Source organism: Canis aureus, chromosome 11 (genome assembly GCF_053574225.1).
Source record: "Canis aureus isolate CA01 chromosome 11, VMU_Caureus_v.1.0, whole genome shotgun sequence".
NCBI lineage: Eukaryota > Metazoa > Chordata > Mammalia > Carnivora > Canidae > Canis > Canis aureus.
In genome coordinates this window covers 2,970,183-2,996,279 of record NC_135621.1, presented here as the reverse complement: position 1 = coordinate 2,996,279, position 26,097 = coordinate 2,970,183, and the positions used below count along the sequence as shown (strand labels likewise).

General features: G+C 40.2%; 1 protein-coding gene across 11 annotated transcripts in view; it reads right to left on the bottom strand.

The window, feature by feature from the left end:
- Window positions 1–26,097, bottom strand: part of RBMS2 (RNA binding motif single stranded interacting protein 2) — a 92,690-nt gene that overhangs the window by 19,175 nt on the left and 47,418 nt on the right. For all 11 annotated transcript variants that reach the window (XM_077913406.1, XM_077913415.1, XM_077913413.1 and 8 more), the window contains 3 exons: window positions 6,286–6,452; window positions 1,606–1,664; window positions 720–811 (listed from right to left, as the gene is read on the bottom strand). In XM_077913406.1, the coding sequence (XP_077769532.1) occupies window positions 720–811; window positions 1,606–1,664; window positions 6,286–6,452 (318 nt within the window). The remainder of the gene's footprint in view (window positions 1–719; window positions 812–1,605; window positions 1,665–6,285; window positions 6,453–26,097) is intronic.

The following is a 26,097-nucleotide window of genomic DNA, read 5'->3' as shown; positions in this document are numbered from 1 at the left end:
CCAACCCCTCTTCTGCCTTTCCCTTCAGGACTTTTAATTCTTTAACCACACAGTAAGAGGTGCCAGGTAGGCCTGCCTCATCAGCTCTATAGAGTATTCACAATGACTTCAGAAAGGCAAGGGAGCAATCCCACCTCAAAAAAGGGAGAGAAAAACCTCTGGTTTTCTAATAGTTTGGATTAAGATAAAAGCTCCAGGGAGATTCAACAAGGAAGGACAGTTTCCTTCCTTGCTTTGGCTTCCCTCTCCCCAACTCCTAACAACTCTCCTACCCCTATCTCCCTCCCCCCACCCCACCTGCACCCAGAGAGAAAAGCACTGTTCTTAACTTCTGAGTTGCGCAACTGGCTTCTTCAGAGAATGTTGCAAAACTACTACAAGATGTCTGGTAGGCAAGTGGGGCCAGGGTGGAAATGGGGAAACAGCAAGAGAAAGGGAAGCCTCTTGACCCTCTTATCTGATTATAATATTTGATGAGAGGAACAGAGTCTCCAGATCTAACCTGCCACAGATTTTGAAGAACATCTTCCTCTGGCAGCCAAGGGGTACTGGGACCCTGGCCCAGCCCATCTTTGGCCAGATATAGTAAAAAAAATACTTCAGATAGCCCTCACCCATCAAATTCATGGCTTTAAACCCTCCGGAGGCCTTAGAACTCAAGCTCTGGTGCTAAGCACAACCCCTCTGAGGAACAGACATGGGACAGCAAGCGCCCTTACCTTTGCCATCTGTGCCTGTACACCACTGGCTTTCAGTGCTGTCACAGCTTTCTGTGCTGCTGAAGGACTGTCAAAGTCCACAAAGCCATAGCCTAGAACAGGGAAACAGCATCACTAGGAGGCGAGGGTGTAAGGGAGGTAGGAAGAAGAAGAAGAGTTTTCAGGAGACAGAGGAAGAATTATGATCCATGTAATAAAAGTAGTAGGGAGAAAGAGAAATTAAGACGTTTCATGTGGTCATCCACGTACTTGTCAAATCCCATGATATTTGGTCAGTTTTACAGCTAAGGCCGCCAAGGCCGATGAAGTCCTTGTGGTGTTGCCTTTCCCCTCCCCCCTTAAGAAATCTAAGGTTTCAGAAACGAGGTTCTTGTAATAATCCACAGCCCCCACCCCTAACAGAATTCTTTCCTGCTTTCTAGCCAAATCCCAAGAATGCTAGGAATGTAGGGAATACAGCCTCTCCACTGCAGATAGCCTGGCACCTGCAAGAAGCCTGATCCACCCCAAGAGATAGTCCTTCCGGTTCCTTCCTCTCTTCCATCCCCACTTAGAGCTGCTCAAAACCTAAACAAAGTTATTCATCCTTACAAGATAATACTAAGTCATCCCACCACTATCACCACAACAAGGCATTTCTAACGGTTTACTAAGTAGAAATAATCTTACCTACTCAAACCTACCATCCAATCTGGGGAATCTTCATGAAACATGAAGTCCAAAATAAGCACAAGGGACTCACAGGCACTCTGTGAAGGCTTCTAGCCTTGGGTCCTCAAAAGAGCATTTTCAGCTCTAGCTATCTGGTCATCAAACAATCTAACTATCTACTAGTCTTTTAAGCCTGAAAACCTTACAGAGACTCCTCGTCACTGGGTACTCTCACCTTTGCATTTGTTTGTGCTCTTGTCCAGTATGGCCTTAGTGGAGACAATCTTGCCATATCTAAGGGAAAATAAAATGCAAAGTGATAATGTTGGGGCAGGTATTTGGAACAGGTCAGGGACTGAGACATCTGGATGAATCCATGCCCCTTCTTCACAACTGTTCCCACTCAAACCTTAATAAAAACAAGAAAAAATGAATTTAAAATGTCATGCTTATCATATACACCTATTCTCCAAAGGTGCCTACAAGAAATAAGGTAACTGTAGTCCTTATAATATCAACACATTTCTCTCTTCTTCCCCAACTAAGACTCAGGTATTAGTTGGAAAGAGACTACTATCTTCTGGGAAAGAAGCCTGGTGATGTCCACATAACAGAATCTGTACAGGCAGAGCATTGGCTGGAATTCCCTGGAGACTAAATATAATCCTTAATAATTACTTATTTTCTTTTGGAAAAACACCATTCCTCCAATGAAAAATCATAGACACCTGTCTTTTCTGATACCCTGCTCTCCACCCCTGAGTAAAGGTTAACCTGAACCAAACTGTTTTTGTTCAAACCCTGGCTCTGGCACTGTGGAGCTGTCATCGTGGACAAGTCATTTAACTTTCTCAGGCCTCAGTTTCATTATCTGCAGAAACAGGGTTGTTGGGAATACGATATGAATTCATGGATACAAAGCACTACTGTCTACTACATGGCAAACACTTGAAAGTTCTTAACTGCTGTCATTTTTGTTATTATATTCAAGGAACCTTAACTTTAGTGAAAACGGTTCTCTCTCCTGGTTTACTTTATTCTAAGATTTCTATTTCTCACTGTCAAGACTTGAGTATGTTAGGGAGGTGAGTAGGTATAAGGCCACAGCAACAGTATAAGGACAATTTCCCAAAACTTAACAGTAAGACAAAATGAGGACTGAAAATATCCTTTCAATGTCATTCTGGAACACTGTCTACAAGGCCCATTTGAAATATATCTCGTTATCTAGGGGGGTATTTTTTTTTAAGACCTTATTTATTTATTCATGAGAGACAGGGAGAGAAGCAGAGACAGAGGCAGAGGGAGAAGCAGGCTCCATGCAGGGAACCCAATGTGGGACTCGATCCCGGGTCTCCAGGATCAGGCCCTGGGCCAAAGGCAGCGCCAAACCACTGAGCCACCCAGGGATCCCCTAGGGGGGTATTTCTTTGACTTACTACTTACTACTAGGGTCCAGACCTTGTGAAGATATATATTAACTTGTATATTTTGTCCAGTAGAAATACAAATAATTTCTTTTTTTAATTTTTAAAAAATATTTTATTTATTTATTTTGGGGGGTGGTGATGAAGCAGAGGAAGAGGGACACGCAGACTCCATGGTGAGCACAGAGCCTGACATGGGGCTTGATTCCCACCACCCCAAGACCATGACCTGAGCTGAAAAGAGAGAATCCCAAAGGTTACTGTTTTATACTGTCCTGTAGGATATGAACCAATTTTGTATATAACCTATAAATCTTATTCCAACATTCTTTCTTTAGTACCTATAAATATTCAGTCCCTCAAATGCTCTTTGAATCCATTTTATCATCTTATTGGTTCCCTTATTAATGAATGAAATAAATCTTGAGCATGTGTTTACCTATATTTGTATGAGTCATGTTTTTCAACTTTTTGAAAACTATACTTTGGCAGCAAAGTCATCTGGAGTTCCCCAAACTTGAGCAGTGCAGTATCACAGGTCAGGACTATATTACAATTGTTCCACTAGAAAGAAGTCTTTAAGTTCCACTCTAGGAAGGTGAAAATTAAAGAATCAGAAGCATAGGATTTAACTGAAAACAGTTGGCAAGGACTGAATACGAGACCAATACCCTAAACAAGTGTTGGTTTTGTTTGTTTTTTTAATTTCCCCTCTCATCCCTAAAGATTATATGATGATTGATATATTTTTTATTCCTTGGGAGCCTCTCACTGACTTTTTTGGTTGGGCTTCTGTCACCCACTGAATTAGACAGAATAAGCCAAGCAATGCCCTGGAGGCTGGGAAAAGAACACATTAAAATGGGGGTGGGGATGAATGTGGAGAGCCTAGCCCTTTAGGGCTACATATTTGGATTCTTTTCAAATTAAGGCAAAGGAAGGGATGCATGAGCCTGGCTAGAGGACATACATGCTGCTATCCCTATCAAGGCCTCAGGGTGGAGTTTGCTGTGGTCTGAGCAGGTTGAGATAAGAGCCCAGAGTTTCTACTACAGCTGACAATAGCTAGGGTGCTGCTGCTTCTTCCACAGAGGACCGAGCCTCTCCAGGAGAGCCAGGGGTTCCTATCCCAGACTCTTGTCTCTCCTGTCTGCCCAGCAGGGTTTAGGATCCAGCAACATTCACTTCCCCTACATCCCAGAGAGACAACTGGGACAAAACCAGGAAGTCCCTCTGTGCACGGTAAACATGCTTCCTAGAAAGGTTTAGCTCGCAGCATCCAAAAGGGTTTCAGCCACCTGCTCTTTTCTGCCTCCTTTTTGTCATAATTCATCTAGCACCTATTCTTTCCCTGCTTCATTTCTACTTCTCCATATCCCCTATTGAGCTCCTTAGTTCCATCCTATATGATGACCCTAACTATTCTCATCCCTTCAGACATAGTCAAAGGTAAGGCAACTGTTAGGAAGAGCAAAATGAAAGCCTAAAAGTATGGTGAAGTAGACCTGAGTTTTTGTCTTGTGGTCTTGCAGAATGAGAGGATTTATGTAGCACATTATAGTTAGTACTAGAAATACATGGTGCAGAAATCAACAAACCAGACTGATATGATAGTCTTTTCTCTCACACACCAATATTTCTGCCGATTCCCATTTCCCTCAAAAATTACTAGTTCTAGACTAAGTCCCCTCACTTCCATTTAAATAGTTTTCTAGCAAGGTGAGCTGAGGTAAAGAAACCAGTTTTACCCATATGCCTAGCCTTTAGAGATTGAGTTTGTACAGTGCAGTGTTAGCAAAAACCTGTATGATTTGCATGGACCAAACCTCAAAAGAGTAAGGGACTTATAAAATATCTCTGATGACTCCTACAACTACATTTTGGGGGCAGAATGTTCTGCTTTTCCAAGATTTGGAACAGCTAGAATTTACATACACTGCTGTGGGAGTTTGAATTAGTTTAACCACTTCAAAAATTACTTAGTGTTATCTACAAAAGCTGAACACATGTATATCCTATGACTCATCAATTAATATTGCCAACATAAATGTGTACACATATGCACCAACATGTACAAGTTCATGGCAGTACTATTCATATTCATAATAGTCACAAACTAGAAACAACTCAAAATGTCCAGCAACAATAGAATGAGTAAATGAACTATGGTATATTCCTATAATGGAATTCCATAACGCAGTAAGAAGAAACAAAGTTTTGCTATATGGAACAATGTAGATGAATCTCACAAATAACACTGAGCAAAAGAAGCCAGACATAAAAGGGCATTCCACTATATCATTATATTTATATGAAGTTCAAACAAACCACAGCAATCAATTATTTAGATATCATTGGGGGTAGGGGGGACAGAAACTGAGAGGCGGGCTTCTGAAGAGTTGGTGATGTTCTATGTTACAAGGGTATGTTCACCTTGTGAAGTCACTGTTGTATATACACTTAGGATTTGTGCACTTTTCTATGTCTGTTATATATAAATAAAAAGTTTTAAAAGATGGCTATTACACAGTCTAAGGTTCCTATTTCTATTTCTTTCCACCATTCACTTACCCAAACTCAGTTTTCCCCTCCTCTTCCCCCAGACTTCTTCCTCTAAGCATTCCCTCAAATATATCATTTGAAACACATATTTTTCTGCCAAATGGAACTGAGCTGGCATCTTTGGATCCTTGCAATTTTTCCAGCATTCCCAACTGGGCTAATTCCATGGTAGTTATCTTTACCTCGTAACTCAAATATACTGTGAAGAACCCCAAAAGGTATGTAAGGGGTAGATGCAAAGCAACAGCCCTTTTCTCCACCTTCTCCTTTATCCACTAATTTGAGAGCTCCTCTAGTTCACTGGGATTATCTCTATCAGTAGAAAAGCTCCTAAGTGTACAATGCAATTGTCTAGTTCTACCTTCTTCTACCCCTACTGCCAACTCTCACTGCCTTCTAATCAATATCTTTAGAGACATTAAGCATTTCTATATGAGGTGTAAGGACAGGAATCTTTCCACAAAGACCATCAGTTCTGGGAGCACAATGGAAATAGTCACATACTCAGCTTCAAAGGCCAGCCCATCCTGACTTTCCTCAGAGAAACACACAAAGGGGAGGAATCCCTGGGTGGCTCAGCGGTTTCGCCCCTGCCTTTGGCCCAGGGCACGATCCTGGAGTCCCGGGATCGAGTCCCGAGTCCCAAGTCGGGCTCCTGGCATGGAGCCTGCTTCTCCCTTTGCCTGTGTCTCTGCCTCTCTCTCTCTCTCTATGTCTATCATAAATAAATAAAAATAAATCTTAAAAAAAAAAAGAAGCACACAAAGGTTTTATACATTAGAAGCAGGTAGAATTTCCTTAAGAGGGACTGCTAGGAAACCTTGTGACAAATAATACTGCATTTCAGGACAAGAGTATCTGACAAGAAGCCAGTATCACTGAATCTGTATTGTCTCTCAAGCCTCCTCACATGTTCCCCAACTTACGACTGGCACAATTTGACAAGGTCCTGGTCAGTAGTGCCTGGTTGCAATCCCCGAATATAGAGGTTGGTTTTGCTCAACTGGTCATTTCCATTGCTCCCACTGCTGCTGTTTGGGGTACTGCTGCTTGGACTAGGTGGTGCCATCTGCTGAGACAATGACACATATGGCTGCAGAAAGACATGAGGAACAGAAGGTCAGAAGATTATACATCTAGATATTGGAGAGTGAGGAAGAACCTGGCTCCATGGAAAGAATGATTCCAAACTTTAACAGCAATTAACTCAATAGAGAGTAAAAACAACACCAAAACTAAGGAATTCCTCTCTGTCATAGAATAAGAAAATACGTAACTGTCTTACCTATCTTTCATGAATAATGAGAGGCCAAAATAGGCTTGTTTAAGGTTTTGAAAAAAAAATACTTTGTTATAGTAGAATGTTTTTATCAGACTGATACTGGAGAACACAATGTATGCCTCTTAAGTTAATATAATGAGACAAGACTGACAATATCTAGGTTCTATTTGAAAATTATGAAGAGGGATCCCTGGGTGGCGCAGCGGTTTGGCGCCTGCCTTTGGCCCAGGGCGCGATCCTGGAGACCCGGGATCGAATCCCACATCGGGCTCCCGGTGCATGGAGCCTGCTTCTCCCTCTGCCTGTGTCTCTGCCTCTCTCTCTCTCTCTGTGACTATCATGAATAAATAAATAAAATCTTTAAAAAAAAAAAAAAGAAAATTATGAAGATGAGGGACACCTGGGTGGCTCAGTGGTTGAGCGTCTGCCTTTGGCTCGGGGCGTGGTCCCAGAGTCCTAGGATCAAGTCCTGCATCGGGATTCCTGCATGGAGCCTGCTTCTCCCTCTGCCTATGTCTCTGCCTCTCTCTCTGTGTCTCTCATAGATAAATAAATAAATAAAATCTTTAAAAAAATAAAAATTATGAAGATGAAATAAAACTTTAAAACTATAAATAAATTTTACATATGATTCAAAAAAATCATAGGAGAACTGCAAAATTCCTTCAAGATCTTAAACATTATTATAAACTTAGACAAATAAAATGAAATACAAATGACCATGTAAAAATACTAATTACCAGTAAAAACTAAAATTTGTTACCATACTAATACAGCTTTAGTCCTAAGTAACTTACAAATTTTTAAAAGTTTAAGTGACTGAACAATAGATACATATGGTCAAGGAAACCCAAAATTTGGGATGAAGTATCCCTCATCTCTTGCTACTGATACCAAGGCAGGCAACCAGATTCTGTTACATTTTTAAGGTACTTCTGTTAGAGAAAAACTTCTGTTAGTTGGGTGAAACACGGATCCATTCCTCATGGATATTTTTTTAAATTTTTTTTTAATTAAAAAAAATTTTTTTTATGATAGTCATCACAGAGAGAGAGGCAGAGACACAGGCAGAGGGAGAAGCAGGCTCCATGCACCGGGAGCCCGACATGGGATTCGATCCCGGGTCTCCAGGATCACACCCTGGGCCAAAGTGCGCCACCCAGGGATCCCCCCTCATGGATATTTTAAATCCTTATGTCCTAATCAGGCTTCTAGTGTTTACATTTATATTTGGTTCATAATACTCTAAATTCGCACAGTTACCTATAATATAGTGCATTTTACTACATCATACTCATATTCCAGTTCTCCCTAAGCTCAAAACACTTTATAGTATTACTCTATTTGGAATTACTTCCCTCTCGAATGCTAGTTTCTTCTCCAGGTCGCCACCCCTACCCCTCTTTTTGGTGGTGGTGTTGAGGGCAAGCAGTAGTAACAGAAGAAAAAGAGAAACATGAATATCAAAGAGAAGAAATCTTCCTCTCCAAAGAATCTTAATTAATGTGAAATGTGCCTCTTATATTTTATGACTCTGACCTTTAGCAAACTTTAAAATAAAATCTTTGCTTGGGCTAAAATGTGTTAAAGCAAGAATTTTCCTATCTTTGTCATTATACACAATAAAAATGTGCACTCACTTGCACAAACACAGCAGCTTATCCCTTGGCTCTACACTGCAGCAAAGAAGAGAACTAAGACCACATTCTGAGATGGCCCAAAGACTCATGACTTACTACAGCTACAATAACCCGTTATATTTCCCAACCTTGTCCTCTTTTCTTTTGCCAGCACTTATACTACGATTTCTCATATAGAACAATCCATATGATGGTGGTGACAGTCACATGATATAGTCAATAAAGGCAGATGGTGCATGCGGCATGTGTGTTTCTTTTTTTTAAGATTTTATTTATTTATTCATGAGAGACAGAGAAAGAGAGAGAAAGGCAGAGACACAGGCAGAGGGAGAAGCAGGCTCCATGCAGGGAGCCTGACATGGGACTTGATTCCGGGTCTCCAGGATCAGGCCCTTGGCCGAAGGCAGACATTCAACCGCTGAGCCACCCAGGCGTCCCTTCAATGTCATTCTTAAAACAAGTACTGTCAAAAAAGAAAAAAAAAAAAAAAGAAAGTATTGTCATTTCTAGATTTGAATGTATGACTTTTAGGTTTATTTGCCCTATTTTTGTCTTGTCTGAAAGTTGCTTAAAAATACACAATGGGGCAGTTTCAAAGATGCCAGGGCTATCCAAACAAGAACACAAAGGTTACTGAAGAAAGAGATAAACTGAAAAGAAATTATTGATTTGCTACATAGCTATAACCTTGGTTTTAATACTAAGGCCTTAGCTATCATTTAAAACATCACTTAGGGCAGCCTCGGTGGCTCAGCGGTTTAGCGCCACCTTCAGCCCAGGGTGGGATCCTGGAGACCCGGGATCAAGTCCCATGTCAGGCTCCCTGCATGGAGGCTGCTTCTCCCTCTGCCAGTGTCTCTGCCTCTCTCTCTCTCTCTCTCTCTCTCTACGTCTCTCATGAATAAATAAATAAAATCTTTAAAAAATAAAAACATGACTTAGTTGATAATAAACTTGCTGCAAGGCCTGAAAAATTCCTAAGGAAAAAGATATGGTTAAAAAAAAACCCAAAACCTTGGGGGTGCCTGGGTGGCTCACCTGGTTAAGTGTCTGCCTTCGGCTCAGGTCATGATTTCAGGGTCCTAGGATGGAGCCTGGCATCAGGCTCCCTGCTCAGCAAAGTGTTTGCTTTTTCCCTCTCCCTCTGCCCCTCCCTCATTCTCTCTCTCTCTCTCTTAAATAAATAAATAAATAAATAAATAAATAAAATCTTTAAAAGAAAAACAAAAAACCCTTTTATCTCTTAATTCAATGCAGCTGAAATTGCCACATAGGTTTGGCTCCAAAGAGAAATGGTAAAAAAACAAAACAAAAGGGATCCCTGGGTGGCGCAGCGGTTTGGCGCCTGCCTTTGGCCCAGGGCGCGATCCTGGAGACCCGGGATCGAATCCCACATCGGGCTCCCGGTGCATGGAGCCTGCTTCTCCCTCTGCCTGTGTCTCTGCCTCTCTCTCTCTCTCTGTGACTGTCATGAATAAATAAATAAAATCTTTAAAAAAACAAAACAACCCTCATTTTGAGTGGTAAGAGAGTCTAAGAAAAAGAAAAGAAAACTTGAAAAAGTCCCTAGGTAAAGCCTATATGGATTCCCAAAGGAAACTATTTTGGCAGACATAATAACTAATGTAAACTAAAAACCATGTTTACCTATGTATATAAGCAAGAAAAGGGTAGTATGTACAAGGGTACAGAACTGAGATATTCTTATGGGGGAGGGAAGCATAGGGCAGTATTGACTCTCTTGACTCCTACTGAAATGGTTCTCTGAGGTCACTGGTCCTGTCAGGGCCTAAGCTAGACACTGAAGAGCAAGATATTTCCTTAATTCTTCTGTACTATAGATTTCATAAACCAAAGCAGACTCTAAATTCTAAGCTAATTTGCTTTTTATCACAATGTCCTAAAATATGTCATTTTCATGTGAGGTAAACTCCAGGGTTATTAGAGAAGCTGAAATGGCTGAGTTATTAGTACACCAGGTTCTCTTTAGGAAGGGACAGAAATCTATTATAGCATCTATCAGTTAACTATGTCCCTTTGAATGACATGTAGTTTTGTTCTGCTGCTAGAAGAAAAACTGGCAGGTTGTTACTTATAACCTTGGTTCACATTCATGTAGGTGGAACTCCTGAAGTCATTTGAATTAGTGGCCCTTCAGAACAGGACTTGGAGGGACGTCTGGGTGGCTTAGTCAGTTAAGTGTCTGACTTCAGCTTAGGCCATGATCTCCGGGTCCTCAGATCAAGCCCCATGTCAGGCTCCCTGCTCAGAGTGGAGTCTTCTTCTCCCTCTCCTTCTGCCCCTTCCCTGCTTGTTTGCATACACACACACACACACACACACACACTCTCTCTCTCTCTCTCTCTCTCTCTCTCTCTCTAAAATAAATAATAAATAAAATCTTTAAAAAAAACCAAAAAGACAAGGACTCGGAATTGTACTATGCCCTATAATTCCAAGATATGACCCCTTTAAACAAGGGTCCTCACATTCAGCCTAGAATATTAGATACCTTAGATTATTAAATTTGCCTTCAGAAAGGAAGGATGGTAGTATATTATGTATCAAAGGAATATGCAAAGTTATCTGGTAGAAGAGTACAGGTATCAGTCTTCTCACAAGGGAGATTTAATTCTGGAAGTGAGTGGGAAACATTGATGGGTTTATAAACAGAGACACAATATCACATTTCTCAGCTGCATTATCAAAGCTGGTTTAGAGAGGTGGGAAACCAGAGGGTGAGACTAGTTAGGAGATATTAGACATGAAGGGAGATAAGGAAAAAGCCTAAAGATTGGTGGGGTGGTGTTTAAAGGACGTGCAGAGAATAGGCTGTGATGAATTTCTTAAGAGTATCTGGGAATAAATACTTGGGGAAGGGTCTAGGATGGGGATCCAGAAATGTAGAACTCTTTCATCTTTATCCAGAAAAAAAAAATCGAATTCCCCTCTTCCTGTAGCAGGAATTTTATGTTTCTTGTGTTGCTGAGTTGTAGGAAACTGGGAGACAAGACAGTGTTCTTCCTTTTGTTCTCTTTCAAGAGATCTTAATGGTAGAGATGATAAAATGCCAACCCCCCAATCACTAAGTTTCCATCAGATCTTTAAGAGAATGATCCAATAAGATAAGCTACTTGTGAATTAAATGTGTTTTTGTGTTTTTTTTTTAATTTGGAAAAGAGATAGCAAGAGAGAGCACAAGCTGAGGGGAGATGGAGAAGCAGGCTCTCCGCGATGCAGGGAGCCTGCCATGGGGCTTGATTCCAAGACCCTGCAATCATGACCTGAGCTGAAGGCAGACACTTAACCAACTGAGCCACCCAGGCATCCTTAAATTATAATGTAAGTAAAACGCTGTCTTCGTTCTGAAAATTAGATTCTAATCAAGTGTTCATTTTGTGTGGTTTAATAAAACTGAGAAATCCTGTATCCATTCATTTGCCATCAGAGTCATCCCCATCCTGGGTCCTTGTCTTTACTTATTACCATCAGAGCAGGAGAAAACCCCATCCTATGTCTAGTGCTTAGCTAACTAAGTTCCTAGCATTTAGTATATAGGCATGGATATATGCTAAAAGGAGTAAAACTCAGGGGATTTGCTAATTGTGTATCATTATAATAAACCCCTAAAAAAATCTCACAGATATACAATCCGGTGACCTGACATCAAAATTCTTATTGCAACTTGGATATGGATGATCTAGAAGACATGTTTCTGGAGCTGGTGGTCTCTAGAACATATAACACATCTGAACTTTTTTTTTAAAGTAAACTCTATTCAACATATGGGGCTTGAACTCATGCCTCCAAGATCAAGAGACCCATGCTTTCCCAACTGAGCCAGCCAGGCATACTCATTTTTGCCTAAAATACTTTCCCTTGTTTCATCATAATATCTCCTAATAAGAGAAAGTCCACTTTCCCTGAGGAATAAGACCTCTTAATAATCACTCATAAGACTCTTTGAGTCATTCAATAAACATCTGAATGCCAACTACATGCAAGCCCTATGTGATGCAGTGGGGACTCACAAATGCATAAGAGTATGAGTGAAATATTTCATAGTAAATTTAAACACACACTCACAGGAGCCATTAAGGAATTCACAAAACAGAGCTTATGATCTCCATAACTAGCAAAATGAAATATGTGTGCTAATGGGGATCCAAGTAAAATTGTATAGGAGTATGAAAGAAAAGACAGTTAATTCCCGAGGGAAAAGTTTCTCAAAAAAAGACAATTGTATTTTGAAGAATGTATAGGAAATTAAACTTTTAATGGGGAGCTATAGGGAAATGCAAATAAAAAATCACAGGGTGCATGGGTGGCTCAGTCAGTTAAACGTCTGTCTTCAGCCCGGGTCATGATCCTAGGGTCCTGGGTTCGGGACCCACGTTGGGCTCTCCACTCAGTGGGGAACCTGTTTCTCCCTCTCACTCTGCCTCTGTGCTCTCTCTCGTTCTCTCTCTCTCTCTCTGTCTCAAGTAAATAAAATCTTTACAAAATCATGAGATACTATTTAATATCCACTAGGATGGCTATAATAAGATTATTGTTTTATTTTTTTTTAAGATTTTATTTATTTATTCATGAGAGGCACAGAGAGAGAGAGAGCCCACCTGGGCTGCCCAAGATAATTGTTTTAATCAAAAGTAACTTTGAGGGATCCCTGGGTGGCGCAGCGGTTTAGTGCCTGCCTTTGGCCCAGGGCGCGATCCTGGAGACCCGGGATCGAATCCCACGTCGGGCTCCCGGTGCATGGAGCCTGCTTCTCCCTCTGCCTGTGTCTCTGCCTCTCTCTCTCTCTCTCTGTGTGACTATCATAAATAAATAAAAAATTTGAAAAAAAAAAGTAACTTTGATGCTATAATCAATAATAACAATAACAAATGCTGGCAAGAATGTAAAGAAAGAATCAGGAACTCTTCTACACTGCTGGTGGGAACGTAAAGTGATACAGCTGCTCTGAAAAACAGTTTAAGAGTTCCTAAAACAGTTAAACACAGTTTTCACATAACCCAGCAATTCCACTCCTAAGTATATACCCAGGAGAACTGAAAACATATGTCCACACAAAACCTGTGTACAAATTTCATAGTAGCATTACTTATATTAGCCCAAAGTGGAAACAACAAATGTCTATCAACTGATGAATGGATAATAAAGTGTAGTATATCCATACATGAAACTACTATTCAGCTATAAGAGGGAATGAAGTACGGATACATGCTACTACATGGATGAACCTTCAAAACATGCAAAGTGAAAGAAGTCACAAAGGAGCACATATTGTATGATTCCATCACGTGAAATATCTAGAACAGGCAAAGCTATATATAGACAAAGTAGATTAGTGACTACCTGACTGGGAGAGGTAAGCAGTGAGAATGGGGGGCGGGAGGGGGTGTGGAAGAGGGCTGGTGGCTAAGTGGTGGGGTTTCTTTTGGGGGTAATGAAAATGTCCTAAAATTGATTATGGTAATTGATACAAACTCTGCAAATACACTAAAAGCCACTGAATTGTATACTTTAAATGAGTGAATTGTATGGTATGTGAATTATATCTCAATAAAGCTACTATAAAAATTTGATGGGGTTGGGTGGAGAGAAGAGGACATTCCAACCACTAAAATAACATCTTGAGAGGGACACCTGGGTGGCTCAGTGGCTGAGTGTCTGCCTTCGGCTGGGGGCATGATCCTGGAGTGCTGGGATCAAGTCCTACATCGGGCTCCCAGATGGAGCCTGCTTCTTCCTCTGCCTATGTCTCTACCCCCCGCCCCTGTGTCTCTCATGAAAAAATAAAATCTTAAAAAAAAATCTTGCAATATTTGGCAATCACAGGTTAACATGAACTAGCATAGAATTCAGCTTAGGGGGGCACCTGGATGGCTCAGTGGTTGACCGTCTGCCTTTGGCTCAGGGCGTAATCCTGGAGCCCTAAGATCAGTCGCATCAGGCTCCCTACACGAGTCTGCTTCTCCCTATGCTTCTATCTCTCTCTGTGCCTCTCATGAATAAATAAATAAAATCTTAAAAAAAAAAAAAGAATTCAGCTTAGGTTGACATCAGCCTACTCCACTTCCAGATAGAAACGTCCTAAGATTAATATATTTTATTGAAATTCAAGTGGAAGTATAGATTAATCATTAAATCATATCAGAGCAAGAAATGGCTATTTCCAAGGTGTCTCGCTGGTTCAGTCAGAAGACCATGTGCTTACCTCAGGGTCGTAAGTTCGAACCCCAAATTGAGTGTAGAGATTGCTAAAAAAACAAGCTTTACCAAAAAAAAAAAAAAAAAAAAAAAAAGAGATAGAGAAAGGGATATTTCCTACAATCCCCTTTTCCTAAAACAATAAACATTAACAATATTAAAAACAAAACAAAAAACAAAAAGGCATCTCTGGAAAATGCAGAGCCTGAGCCAGAGATCACATAACACATATCTGTCCACCACAGCTGGTTTCATTTATTTATTCCCCCACCCCATAGCTGGTTTTAAAAGCTGACTCAGCACTTTCTACTACTTCCTCTAAATTCAAGTAAACCTGACACCATCTCCAGCTTATCTCCTCCTCCTCCTCTTTCATGGGTCTTCCCACAACAGTAGCAAATTGTTTCATATATCCTTTAATACCAAGATGGTAACAGTAAGGTGTACCAACCATATGGCCTCCAGAGAGTTTTTTATGTTTATACCAGGTGGTACTCAAACTGGGTCTCAAGTATACAATTGCTACTTAAAAACCCTAAGCCTCAGGACGCCTGGGTGGCGCAGCGGTTAGGTGCCTGCCTTCGGCTCAGGTTGTGATCCTGGGATCCGGGATGGGATCAAGTCCCACATTGGGCTCCCTGCGAGGAGCCTGCTTCTCCCTTTGCCTGTGTCTCTGCCTCTCTCTTAGTCTCTCTCTCATGAATGAATAAATAAATCTTAAAAAAAAAAAAAAAACCTAAGCCAAAATTACTACAGAATCCTCAGTTAAGCATACAGCCACAGCATATTGCCCAGGAATCCATTTGCATTTCCATATCCACTCACCACTCTTGCCCACCTTTCTTTGTGTACCAGGAAGCTGCCATAGAGAGTGCATGCACACGCTCCCTTGTCCTCTGGCTTCTAGCTGAATTTGGCTAACCAGATGTACACAAGATCAAAGGGTAGGAGGAAAATGAGATCAGAGTATTTATTTCCCTAGCTCCTGCCAAAGTACCATGATTTGGCTGCATACTACTGAAGCCGACAGTTCTTTCCATACAGCTACTCTCAGATTCTGAGGTAATCTCTCTCAGTACTTTGCTTTATTAGATCTAGAGGTAATGAGGTAATGTAGGCTCTGTAATTGCTGGCTATAGGGTACTCTGCTCTCTCTCACTGGTTTCCTTAAACCTCTTTGTAAATAGTCTCTTTATTAAATCTTTCTCAAATTACTCAATTTGGATATGCCATCTGTTTCCTTTTGGGACCCTGAATGATGAACCAACCATTCTACCTTGAAGACTCGCGTGGAAGATTTGTGTCAGAAGCTCTTGAGAAACTCTGATTTCTCCAAAACTGAGTAACAAAAACCCCTCTCAATGTGCAAAAATTCTCAAGGTACAATTTAACACAGAATTCTGTTCTATATCAATTTGTCTTTTTTTTTTTTAAGATTTTATTTATTTAGTCATGAAAGACACACAGAGAGAGGCAGAGACCCAGGCAGAGGGAGAAGCAGGCTCCATGCAGGGAGCCGGATGTGGGACTTGATCCTGGGACTGTGGGATCACGTCCCAGGCCAAAGGCAGGCACTCAACCGCTGAGCCACCCAGGCATCCCTATATCAATTTGTCTTAACTTTAACAGTGCCTTAAATCCTTTCACATCTATGATGTCATTTGATCTTCCTAACAACTCTGTGAGGTGGAACTGGAGATGTGTTATTCTCTTTTGAGACTTAGAAACTGAGGCTTAGTCTTATTTCAACATTCTGTTACATTGCTTTGCTTTTTGTTAAGCAGAATCAAGTAAGAGAAAACCCAAATACTGAAAGTATCCAAACCAGTGCAAACAGCTGAGTAAACACGTAAAGTAGCCCTTTACATGACCCTATATCCTTTGTTTCTCTCCCTTCTGGAAAGAGAACAGTTCTAAGTTCCCAGGCAGTAGGTAACATCTAGTTAGTGTAGAACATTTAAGGAACAAACGTATCTGAACTATGACTCAAATACGCTAGATGAAACTCTTATAGATTGGTGCTTAGAGAAACCAACCAGATCAAGAGCCCTCAACTGAAGTATATGGACAATTCTAAGGAGGGCAGAGCCCTTTTAGGCACAGTGGTTTCAGGAAGTACAAGCTCATGCCTGCAACCCAACTAATAACCATGTCACCAGTTTGTGGGTACATGTCAGTGTGGCAATACCTCATATGTATGAGGAAACAATACAAAAAAAAAGTTAAATGACTTCTCAGGACAAAAGAAGGATCTTTAAAGGTTTTTTGTTTTTAAGATTTTATTTATTTATTCATGAGACACACAGAGAGAGAGAGAGAGAGAGAGAAACAGGCTCCTCACAGGGAGCGCAATGCAGGACTCGATCCGGCACCAGGATCACGCCCTGAGCCAAAGGCCGATGCTCAACCGCTGAGCCACCCAGGCATCCCAGATCTTTAAAGGTTAAGCAGCTGAAGTCAGAACGTGACAGCCAACTGCTTGGGAAGAATATGTGTGGAACTCAACTGAGCCCCCACTGAATGTTATTCTGCATTATTGAACCCCTCCACAGCTAGGCTGATGGATTATCTGTGTTCAGGAGAATATATGGCCTAGGAAGGAACTGCAAAGTGAACAAGAATAGCTGCATCAGTACAGCTCCATGGCTCACAGAGAAGTGTGAGCCTCTTCCACAGGGCAGTTGTTTCAAAAAGAGAAAAGATAACACCTGCTTATCTGTTTTACCCTACCGCATCATTTACCATATTTTCATCATTTAACACAATTTCATTTCAGCCAGAAATAGATCAGAAACTCACAGAAGTCAGGAAACACCAGCACTTCTCTTTTCCACCCTCACACTACCTGTTCAAAGAATACCCAGATTGGTAGATTGGGGATCTGGTCTTAAGACTCAAAATCTTTACTTTTTTTTTTTTTTTTTTTAGTAATCTCTATACCCAACGTGGAGCACAAACCCAAGACTTCGAGATCAAGAGTCAGATGCTCTTCTGACTGAGCTAGCCAGGTGCCCTGTAATTACTTTAAAATAAATAAGGGGCACCTGGGTGGCTCAGTGGTTGAGTGTCTGCCTTTAGATCAGGGCATGATCCTGGGGTCCCAGGATCAAATTCTACATTGGGCTCCCCACAGGGAGCCTGCTTCTCCCTCTGCCTGTGTTCTCTGCCCCTCTCTGTCTGTGTCTCTCATGAATAAGTAAATAAAATCTAAAAAAAAAAAAAAAAAAAAATCCTTAAATAAATAAATCTCTTAAAAATCTGACACACTATTTTTTTTTTTTTTAAGTAGGACATAATACTGAGGCAATTGGGTGGCTCAGTTGGTTAAGCATCTGCTTTCAGCTCAGGTCATAGTCCCAGGGTCCTGGGATCGAGCCCCACACCAGGCTCCCTGCTCAGCAGAGAGCCTGCTTCTCCCTCTCCCTGCTTGTGCTCTCTCTTTCTCCCCCAAATGAATTAAAAAAAAAAAGAGTAGGATAGAATATTAAAACACTTGAGGTTTTTTTGCCTAAGTCCGGGATCTGTGATCTTCTAATTCCTAAAATAACTTAAATCTCAAAAAGACAGTGATCTGAACAAAACTTTCCTTGGGAAAATGTTAACCTACTTTACCAAACTCATAATCTCAAACACAATTGGAACGGGGCAGAGGTTGGAGGTAAGGGGTGGAGATGAGGACTTGTTGCGAAACTGAGCACACTGAATACCAAAAACTGATTAAGCTGATCCTTAACACGAGTTTGAACTATGCAGGTCTACTTACTTATACGTGGATTTTTTTCGATACAGTAATGTAAACTTTTTTTCTTCCTTATGTATATATTTTTTAGATTTTATTTACTGATTTGAGGGACAGAGCAAGCACAGAGGAAGAGGGAAAAGTAGCCTTCCCACTGGCCAGGAAGCCGGATGTGGGCTCCATCTTAGGACCCAGAGATCACAACCTGAGCCAAAGGCTTAACCAACTGAGCCACCCACATGCCCCATCTTCCTTATGATATTCTTAATAACACTTTCTTGTTTCTAGCTTACTGTGTGGTGAGAATACAGTATATAATACATATAAAATACAAAATATGTATTAATCAACTGTTTATGTTATTGGTAAGGCTTCTGGTTAAAAGTAGGCTATTAGGGATCCTTGGGTGGCTCAGAGGTTTAGCGCCTGCCTTCGGGCCAGGGCGTGATCATGGAGTCCTAGGATTGAGTCCCACATCAGGCTCCCAGCATGGAGCCTGCTTCTCTCTCTGCCCCCACCCCCCTCTCTCTCTGTTTGTCTCTCATGAATGAATAAATAATCTTTTAAGTAAATAAAAGTAGGCTATTAGTATTAAGTTTGGGGGGAGTCAAAACCTATATCTGGATTTTCAACTGCACAGGTGTTCAGTGCCCCAACCCTCATATTGTTCAAGGGTAAATGTATAAACAAAGGGTAAGTTTTCCAAAAAAGGAGAATATTCTTTTTTTTAATTCTTTATTTAAATTTAATTTAGTGGGGCGGTCCCAGTGGCGCAGTGGTTTAGCGCCACCTGCAGCCCAGGGGTGTGATCCTGGAGACCTGGGATCGAGTCCCATGACGGGCTCCCTGAGTGGAGCCTGCTTCTCCCTCTGCCTGTGTCTCTGCCTCTCTTTCTGTGTCATAAATAAATAAATAAATAAATAAATAAATAAATAAATAAATTTAATTTAGTTAACATACCTATATTATTAGTTTCAGGGGTAAAATTTAGTGATTCATCAGTTGCATATAACACTCAGAGCTCATTACATCACATGCCCTCCTTAATGCCCATCACCCAGTAACCCCCTCCTCCCATCCATCTTCCCTCCAGCAACCCTTGGTTTGTTTCTTAGAGTTAAGAGTTTCATCGTCTGCCTCCCTCTCTATTTTCTTTTTATTTTCCTTCCCTTCTCCTATGTTCATCTGTTTTCTTTCTTAAATTCCACATGAGTGAAATCATAAGGTATTTGTCTTTCTCTGAAGGAGAAAATTCTTTTTTTTTTTTTTACATTTTTTAATTTAAATTCAATTTGCCAACATATAACACTCAGTGTTCATCCCATCAAGTGCCCTCCTCAGTGCCTATCACCCAGTTACCCTATTTCCCCACCCAACTCCCCTTCTGCAACCCTTTGTTTGTTTCCAGGAGTTAGGAGTCTCTCATGGTTTGTCTCCCTCTCTAATTTTTCCCACTCAGTTCTCCTCCTTTCCCTTATAATCTCTTTCACTATTTCTTATATTCCATATGAGTAAAACCATTATGATGATTGTCCTTCTCCAATTGACTTATTTCACTCGTCATAATACCCTCCAGTTCCAACCACATCGAAGCAAATGTTAGGTATTCGTCTCTTCTGATGACTAATATTCCATTGTATATATAGACCACATCTTATTTATCCGTTCATCCATCGAAGGACATCATGGCTTCTTCCACAGTTTGGCTGTTGTGGACATTGCTGCTGTGAACATTGGGGTGCAGGTTTCCGGTATTTCACTATATCAGTATCTTTGGGGTAAATACCCAGTAGTACAATTGCTGGGTCATAGGGTAGCTCTATTTTTAACTTTTTAAAGAACTTCCACACTATTTTCCAGAGTGGCTGCACCAGCCTGCATTCCCACCAACAGTGCAAGAGGGTTCCCCTTTCTCCACATTCTCTCCAACATTTGTTGTTTCCTGTCTTGTTAATTTTTGCCATTCTCACTTTATTATCTCTCTTTTTCTGCTTGGTGTAGGCTTTATTTGCTGTTCTTTCTCCAGTTCCTTTAGGTGCGAGGTTAGCTGGTGTATTTGAGGTTTTTTCCAATTTTTTGAGGGATGCTTGTATTGCAATGTATTTCCCTCTAAGGATTGCTTTTGCTGTATCCCAAAGTTTTGAACAGCTGTATTTTCATTTTCATTAGTTTCCTTTTTTTTTTTAAGATTTTATTTATTTATTCATGAGAGACACACACACACACACAGAGGCACAGACACAGGCAGAGGGAGAAACAGGCTCCATCCAGGGAGCCTGACACGGGATCCTGATCCCTGGTCTCCAGGATCACACCCTAGGCTGAAGGCAGTGCTAAACCTCTGAGCCACCTGGGCTGCCCCATTTTCATTAGTTTCCATGAGTCTTTTTAATTCTTCTCTAATTTCCTGGTTGACCCATTCATCTTTTAGTAGGATGTTCTTTAACCTCCATGTGTTTGAGTTTCTTCCAAATTTCTTCCTGTGATTGAGTTCTAGTTTCAAAGCTTTGTGGTCTGAAAAATACGCAGGGGACAATCCCAATCTTTTGGTATCAGTTGAAACCTCGTTTGGTATCAGTTGAAACCCAGTATGTGGTCTATTCTGGAGAAAGATCTATGTGCACTTGAGAAGAATGTGTATTCAGTTGCATTTGGATGGAATGTTCTGTATATACCTGTGAAATCTATTTGGTCCATTGTATCATTCAAGACCCTTGTTTCTGGAATGCCTCAGTGACTCAGTGGTTAAGCATCTGCGTTTGGGCCGGGGCATGATCCTGGAGTGGTGGGATCGAGTCCCACATCGGGCTTCCTGCATGGAGCCTGCTTCTCTCTCTGCCTTGTGTCTCTGCCATTCTCTCTCTCTGTGTGTGTCTCATGAATAAATAAAATCTTTAAAAAGACTCTTGTTTCTTTGGTGATGTTCTGCTTAGAAGATCTGTCATTTGCTGAAAGTGCTGTGTTGAAGTGTCTTACTATTAGTGTATCATTATCTAAGTGTCTCTTTACTTTGGTTATTAATTGATTGATATATTTGACAGCTCCACATTAGGGGCATAAATATTCATGATTGTTAGGTCTTCTTGTTGGAAGACCCCTTAAATATGATGTAGTGTCAGGAGGAGGAAATTCTATCCAGTTCCTGGATAATAATACGTAAGATTATGTAAGAATTTTTGCAAGATCCACCAGTACCCAGAGTCACATAAATATATACTATGTACATAGCAGCTACAATATAGTAGCATCTATAAAGAATATTTTTAAAAGGAAAATCCTTACTCTCTTAAGCTGATATGCTAAAACAAAATAGCTGTTTTTCTTTTTGCTTATTACAAAATAATTTTGACAAAACTTATAAAACAGAATCTCAGTTTCCTACTTACCTACTAAAGGTATCATTTGGAGGTGAAATAAAAAAAAATTAGAATGGGAATAAGAGACTTCTACTTTAAGGCAATCTTCTACTACCCCTGACTTCTTTCGTTTTCTCCAGTCTCCTTCTTCTCTCTTACTCCCTTCCTTTCTTTGTCCATTTTTCCCCCTTCTTTTCTATCTTTGTTTAGGCTTACTCCTGACAGTTTTGTTCAGTGATATCCTTAAGTCGTAACTAAGGGATATGGGTTATGATATTAAAGTTGTTCACATCCTACCTATTTAAAAAAAAAAGGAGAAGACACTTTTTTTTTTTTTTTTAGGAGATGACACTTCTAGTAGAGAATAGGAAGCAAAGTTTAGTAGCAAGAGCTTTTTATTTTTTATAATGGAAAATATCTACAAAAGTAGATGAAGAACATAATGAATCCTTACCTACTTATCAGTTAGCTTCAACAATTATTCATGTACAAACTGCCTCATCTGTAGCTCTATTTTCCTACCTCCCATATAATTTCAAATCAAATACTAAATATATCATGTCATTCTAAAATATTTCAACATGTAAAAAAAAAAAAGGGGGGGGAAGGGGTGGGAAAAAAATATTTCAACATGTATCCCTGAAAAAATATTTTTTAAAGTTTATTTATTTATTTACTTAAGCAATCTCTACATCCAATATGGGGCTCAAACTCCTAACACTGAGACCAAGAGTTGCATACTCTTCAAACTGAGCCAGGCAAGTGGCCCTGAAAAAAGTATTAAAAAAAAGCACAGTATCACTATATCACTTAAAAAATTAGTAATTTGGGATGCCTGGGTAGCTCAGTGGTTGAGTATCTACTTTCGGCTCAGGGCGTGATCCTGGGATCTGGGATGGAGTCTCGCATTGGGCTCCTTGCATGGAGCCTTCTTCTCCCTCTGCCTGTATCTCTGCCTCTCTCTCTTATGAATAAATAAATAAAACCTTTAAAAAAATTAGTAATTCCTGGGTTGCCTGGCTGGCACAGTCAGCAGAGCATATGACTCTTGATCTTGAGGTTGTAAATTCAATCCATATTAGGTGTACAGCTTACTTAAAAAAAAGAAAAATTTCCAATTGTCTCATACATATTAAACTTTTTTGTTTTGTTTCATCTTGCAATTTATTTGTTTCAAAATAGGATGCAAAGGATATCAGTAAGGTCCACATATTATGACTGATTGCTATGTCTGACATCCTCCTATTCATTCATTCCTTTTTTTCCCCCAATTTTTTTGTTAAAGAAATTGTGTTCATTGATATGTAGCAGTATAAACATTATCCCATTCAAGAAACACTAAGTGCTCACTATTTGGAGAATAAAAACAACCTATAACTGAACAACTGGGGTGCCTGGGTAGCTCAGACGGCTAGGTGTCCCAACTCCTGATTTCAGCTCAGGTGATGATCTCAGGGTTGTGAGATGGAGTCTGATCCCTGCATCAGGTTCTGTGCTGGGCATGGAGCCTGATTAAAATTCTCTCTCTCCATCCCTCTCTCTCGGCCCCTCCCCCTCTCTAAAAAATAAATAATAAATACATATAGCTGAACAATTATTGTATCTCTAACATATAGAGATGCTATGAAGAAATGCAAAACAAGAAAACCTGGCCCTCAACAAGTATAAAATATAATCCAAAAACAGAACATTTACATTTAAAAAATCAAAACAAAAACTCGTGGTAACAATGTAAAAGTGCCCCTGGCCTAGGCTCTCAAAAGTGACTACTGAAGCTAATCTCAAGAAAAAAAAAAAAAAAAAAAAACTAGAAAAGTGAATACAAGAAAGTTGAAACTGACCTATTATTTTATTATCTTTTTGTCAAGCAAAGAGAAGACAACATTTGCTGGTCATCTACCATATTCCAAGCCCTAGAGGATTTTGTTATCTAATATAATCCTTACAAAGAAGATAATAAGCAAGTATCATTTCCATTTTGGTTTTTGTTGATGTGGAAACTGATATTCAGAGGAGTTTGCTACTTTTCCAAGTTCACATAATTAATAAATAGTAAAATCTTATTCTTAACTCAGGATCATCTGGCTCCCACACCCACAGCCTTTTTTTCCATTGCTATTTCTTTAAACACAGGAAACGCAATTGCTTTCACAAACTGTAGGTAAGGTCAACAATTAACCCCAATTATTTTTAAAAAAGAAAAATCAATTTCTAAAATGTTTTTAAATCAACAGTCTAAAAATGACACCAAAAGAGGCAGAGATTTAGCTTATCATCTTACCTCAATCATCAAAAAATCTACTAGATTAAGCACTGTCTGATCTGTGAAAATGGAACCAAATCAAGAGAATCTTGTCACCTTTGTAGAGAAAAACACTGTTCCTCACTCTGTGTGTTTTTTTCAGTGTAGAGGGACAGATATTAGCATATCACCCTCCTATAATGAGAGACTTTAGAAGCAACAGCATGGAAGGAAGTAGGGAAGGAAGGGGCACACAGATCCTTTTCCAATCTTCAGGATTCAGATGAAGGGAGTACAGGCATACTTAGGAGATTTTGTGGGTTCAGTTCGGATCATCATTCTAAATCAAATGTCACAATAAAGCAAGTCAGGGCAGCCCGGGTGGCTCAGCAGTTTAGTGCTGCCTTTAGCCCAAGGTGTGATCCTGGAGACCTGGGATCAAGTCCCACATCGGGCTCCCTGTGTGGAGCCTGGTTCTCCCTGTGTCTCTGCCTCTCTCTTTCTCTCATAAATAAATAAAATCTTTAAAAAAAAAAAAGGTAAGTCAAATTTTTTGGTTTCCCAATACACATGAAAGCTATGTTTACACTATGCCATAGTCTATTAAGTACACAATTAGCATTATGTCTTTAAAAAAAACTGTAATTACCTTAATTTAAAAATATTTTATTGCTGGGGCTCGTGGGGGGCTCACTTGAAAAAGCATGTTTTTTGATCTGAGTTGTGAGTTTAAGCCCCACATTGGGTACAGATATTACTTGAAACAAACTTAAAAAAATACTTTATGGCTAAAAAATGCTAAGCATCGGGGATCCCTGGGTGGCTCAGCGGTTTAGCACCTGCCTTTGGCCCAGGGTACGATCCTGGAGTTCCGGGATCAAGTCCTGCGTCAGGCTCCCTGCATGGAGCCTGCTTCTCCCTCCTCCTGTGTCTCTGCCTCTCTCTTTCTCTGTCTATCATGAATAAATAAATAAATAAATCTTAAAAAAATGCTAAGCATCATCAGGGCTTCCAATGAGTTGCAATCTTTTTGGTAGTGTAGGATCTTGCCTCAATGTTTACGGCTGCTGATGATCAGGGTAGTAGTTGCTGAAGGGTGAGGCGGCTGTGGCAATTTCTTAAAATAAAACAACAGTGAAGTTTGCCACATCAGTTGACTCTTCCTCTCACAAAAAATTTATCTGTAGCACATCTGTAGCTTGATAGCATTTTACACACAGAACTTCTTTCACAACTGGAGTCAATCTTCTCAAATCCTGCTGCTTGCTTTATCAACTAAGTTTATGTAATATTCTAAATCATTCATTGTCATTTCAAGTCTTCACAGCATCTTCACTAAGAATGGACTCCATCTCAAGAAACCACATTCTAAGAGGGTTCTCAGTCAGTAGAGCATGCAACTCTTGATTTTGGGGTCATGAGTTTAAGCCCCACGTTGTGGGTAGAGTTTACTGACAAACAAACACAAAAACAACTTTCTTAGCTCATCCATATGAAGCAATTCCTCATGCACTCAAATTTATCATGATATTGCAGCAATCCAGTCACATCTTCAGACTTCACTTCTAATTCCAGTTCTCTTGCTATTTCTACCACATGTGCAGTAACATCCTCCACTGAAGTCTTGAACCCCTCAGAGTCATCCATGAGGGTTGGAATCTTCTTCCAAACTCCTGTTCACATTGATATTTTAGCCTCTTCCCATGAATCATGAATATTCTTAACGGCAACAGCATAGTGAATCCATTCCAGAAGATTTTCTATTTACTTGGCTCAGATCCATCAGAGGAATCACTATCTATAGAAGCCATAGCCTTACAAAATATATTTCTCAAATACTAAGACTTGAAAGTCAAAATTACTCCTTGATCCATGGGCTGCAGAATGGATGTTGTGTTAGTAGGCATGAAAACAACATTAATTTCACTGGACATCTCCATCAGAGCTCTTGGGTGGCCAGGTAATTGTCAATGAGCAGTAATATTTTGAAAGGAATTTTTTTTTGAAGCAGTAAGTCTCAACACTGGGTCTAAAATATTCAGTACAACATGTTATAAAGAGATGTGCTGTCATTCAGGACATCGTTATTCTATTTACAGAGCATAGGCAGAGCAGATTCAGCATAATTCTTAAGGCCCCTAGGATTTTCAGAATGGTCAATGAACATTCGCTTCAACTTTAAGTCATCAACTGCATTAACCTCAACAAAAGAGTCAAGTCTGGGACACTGAGTGGCTCAGTGGTTGAGCATCTGTCTTCAGCT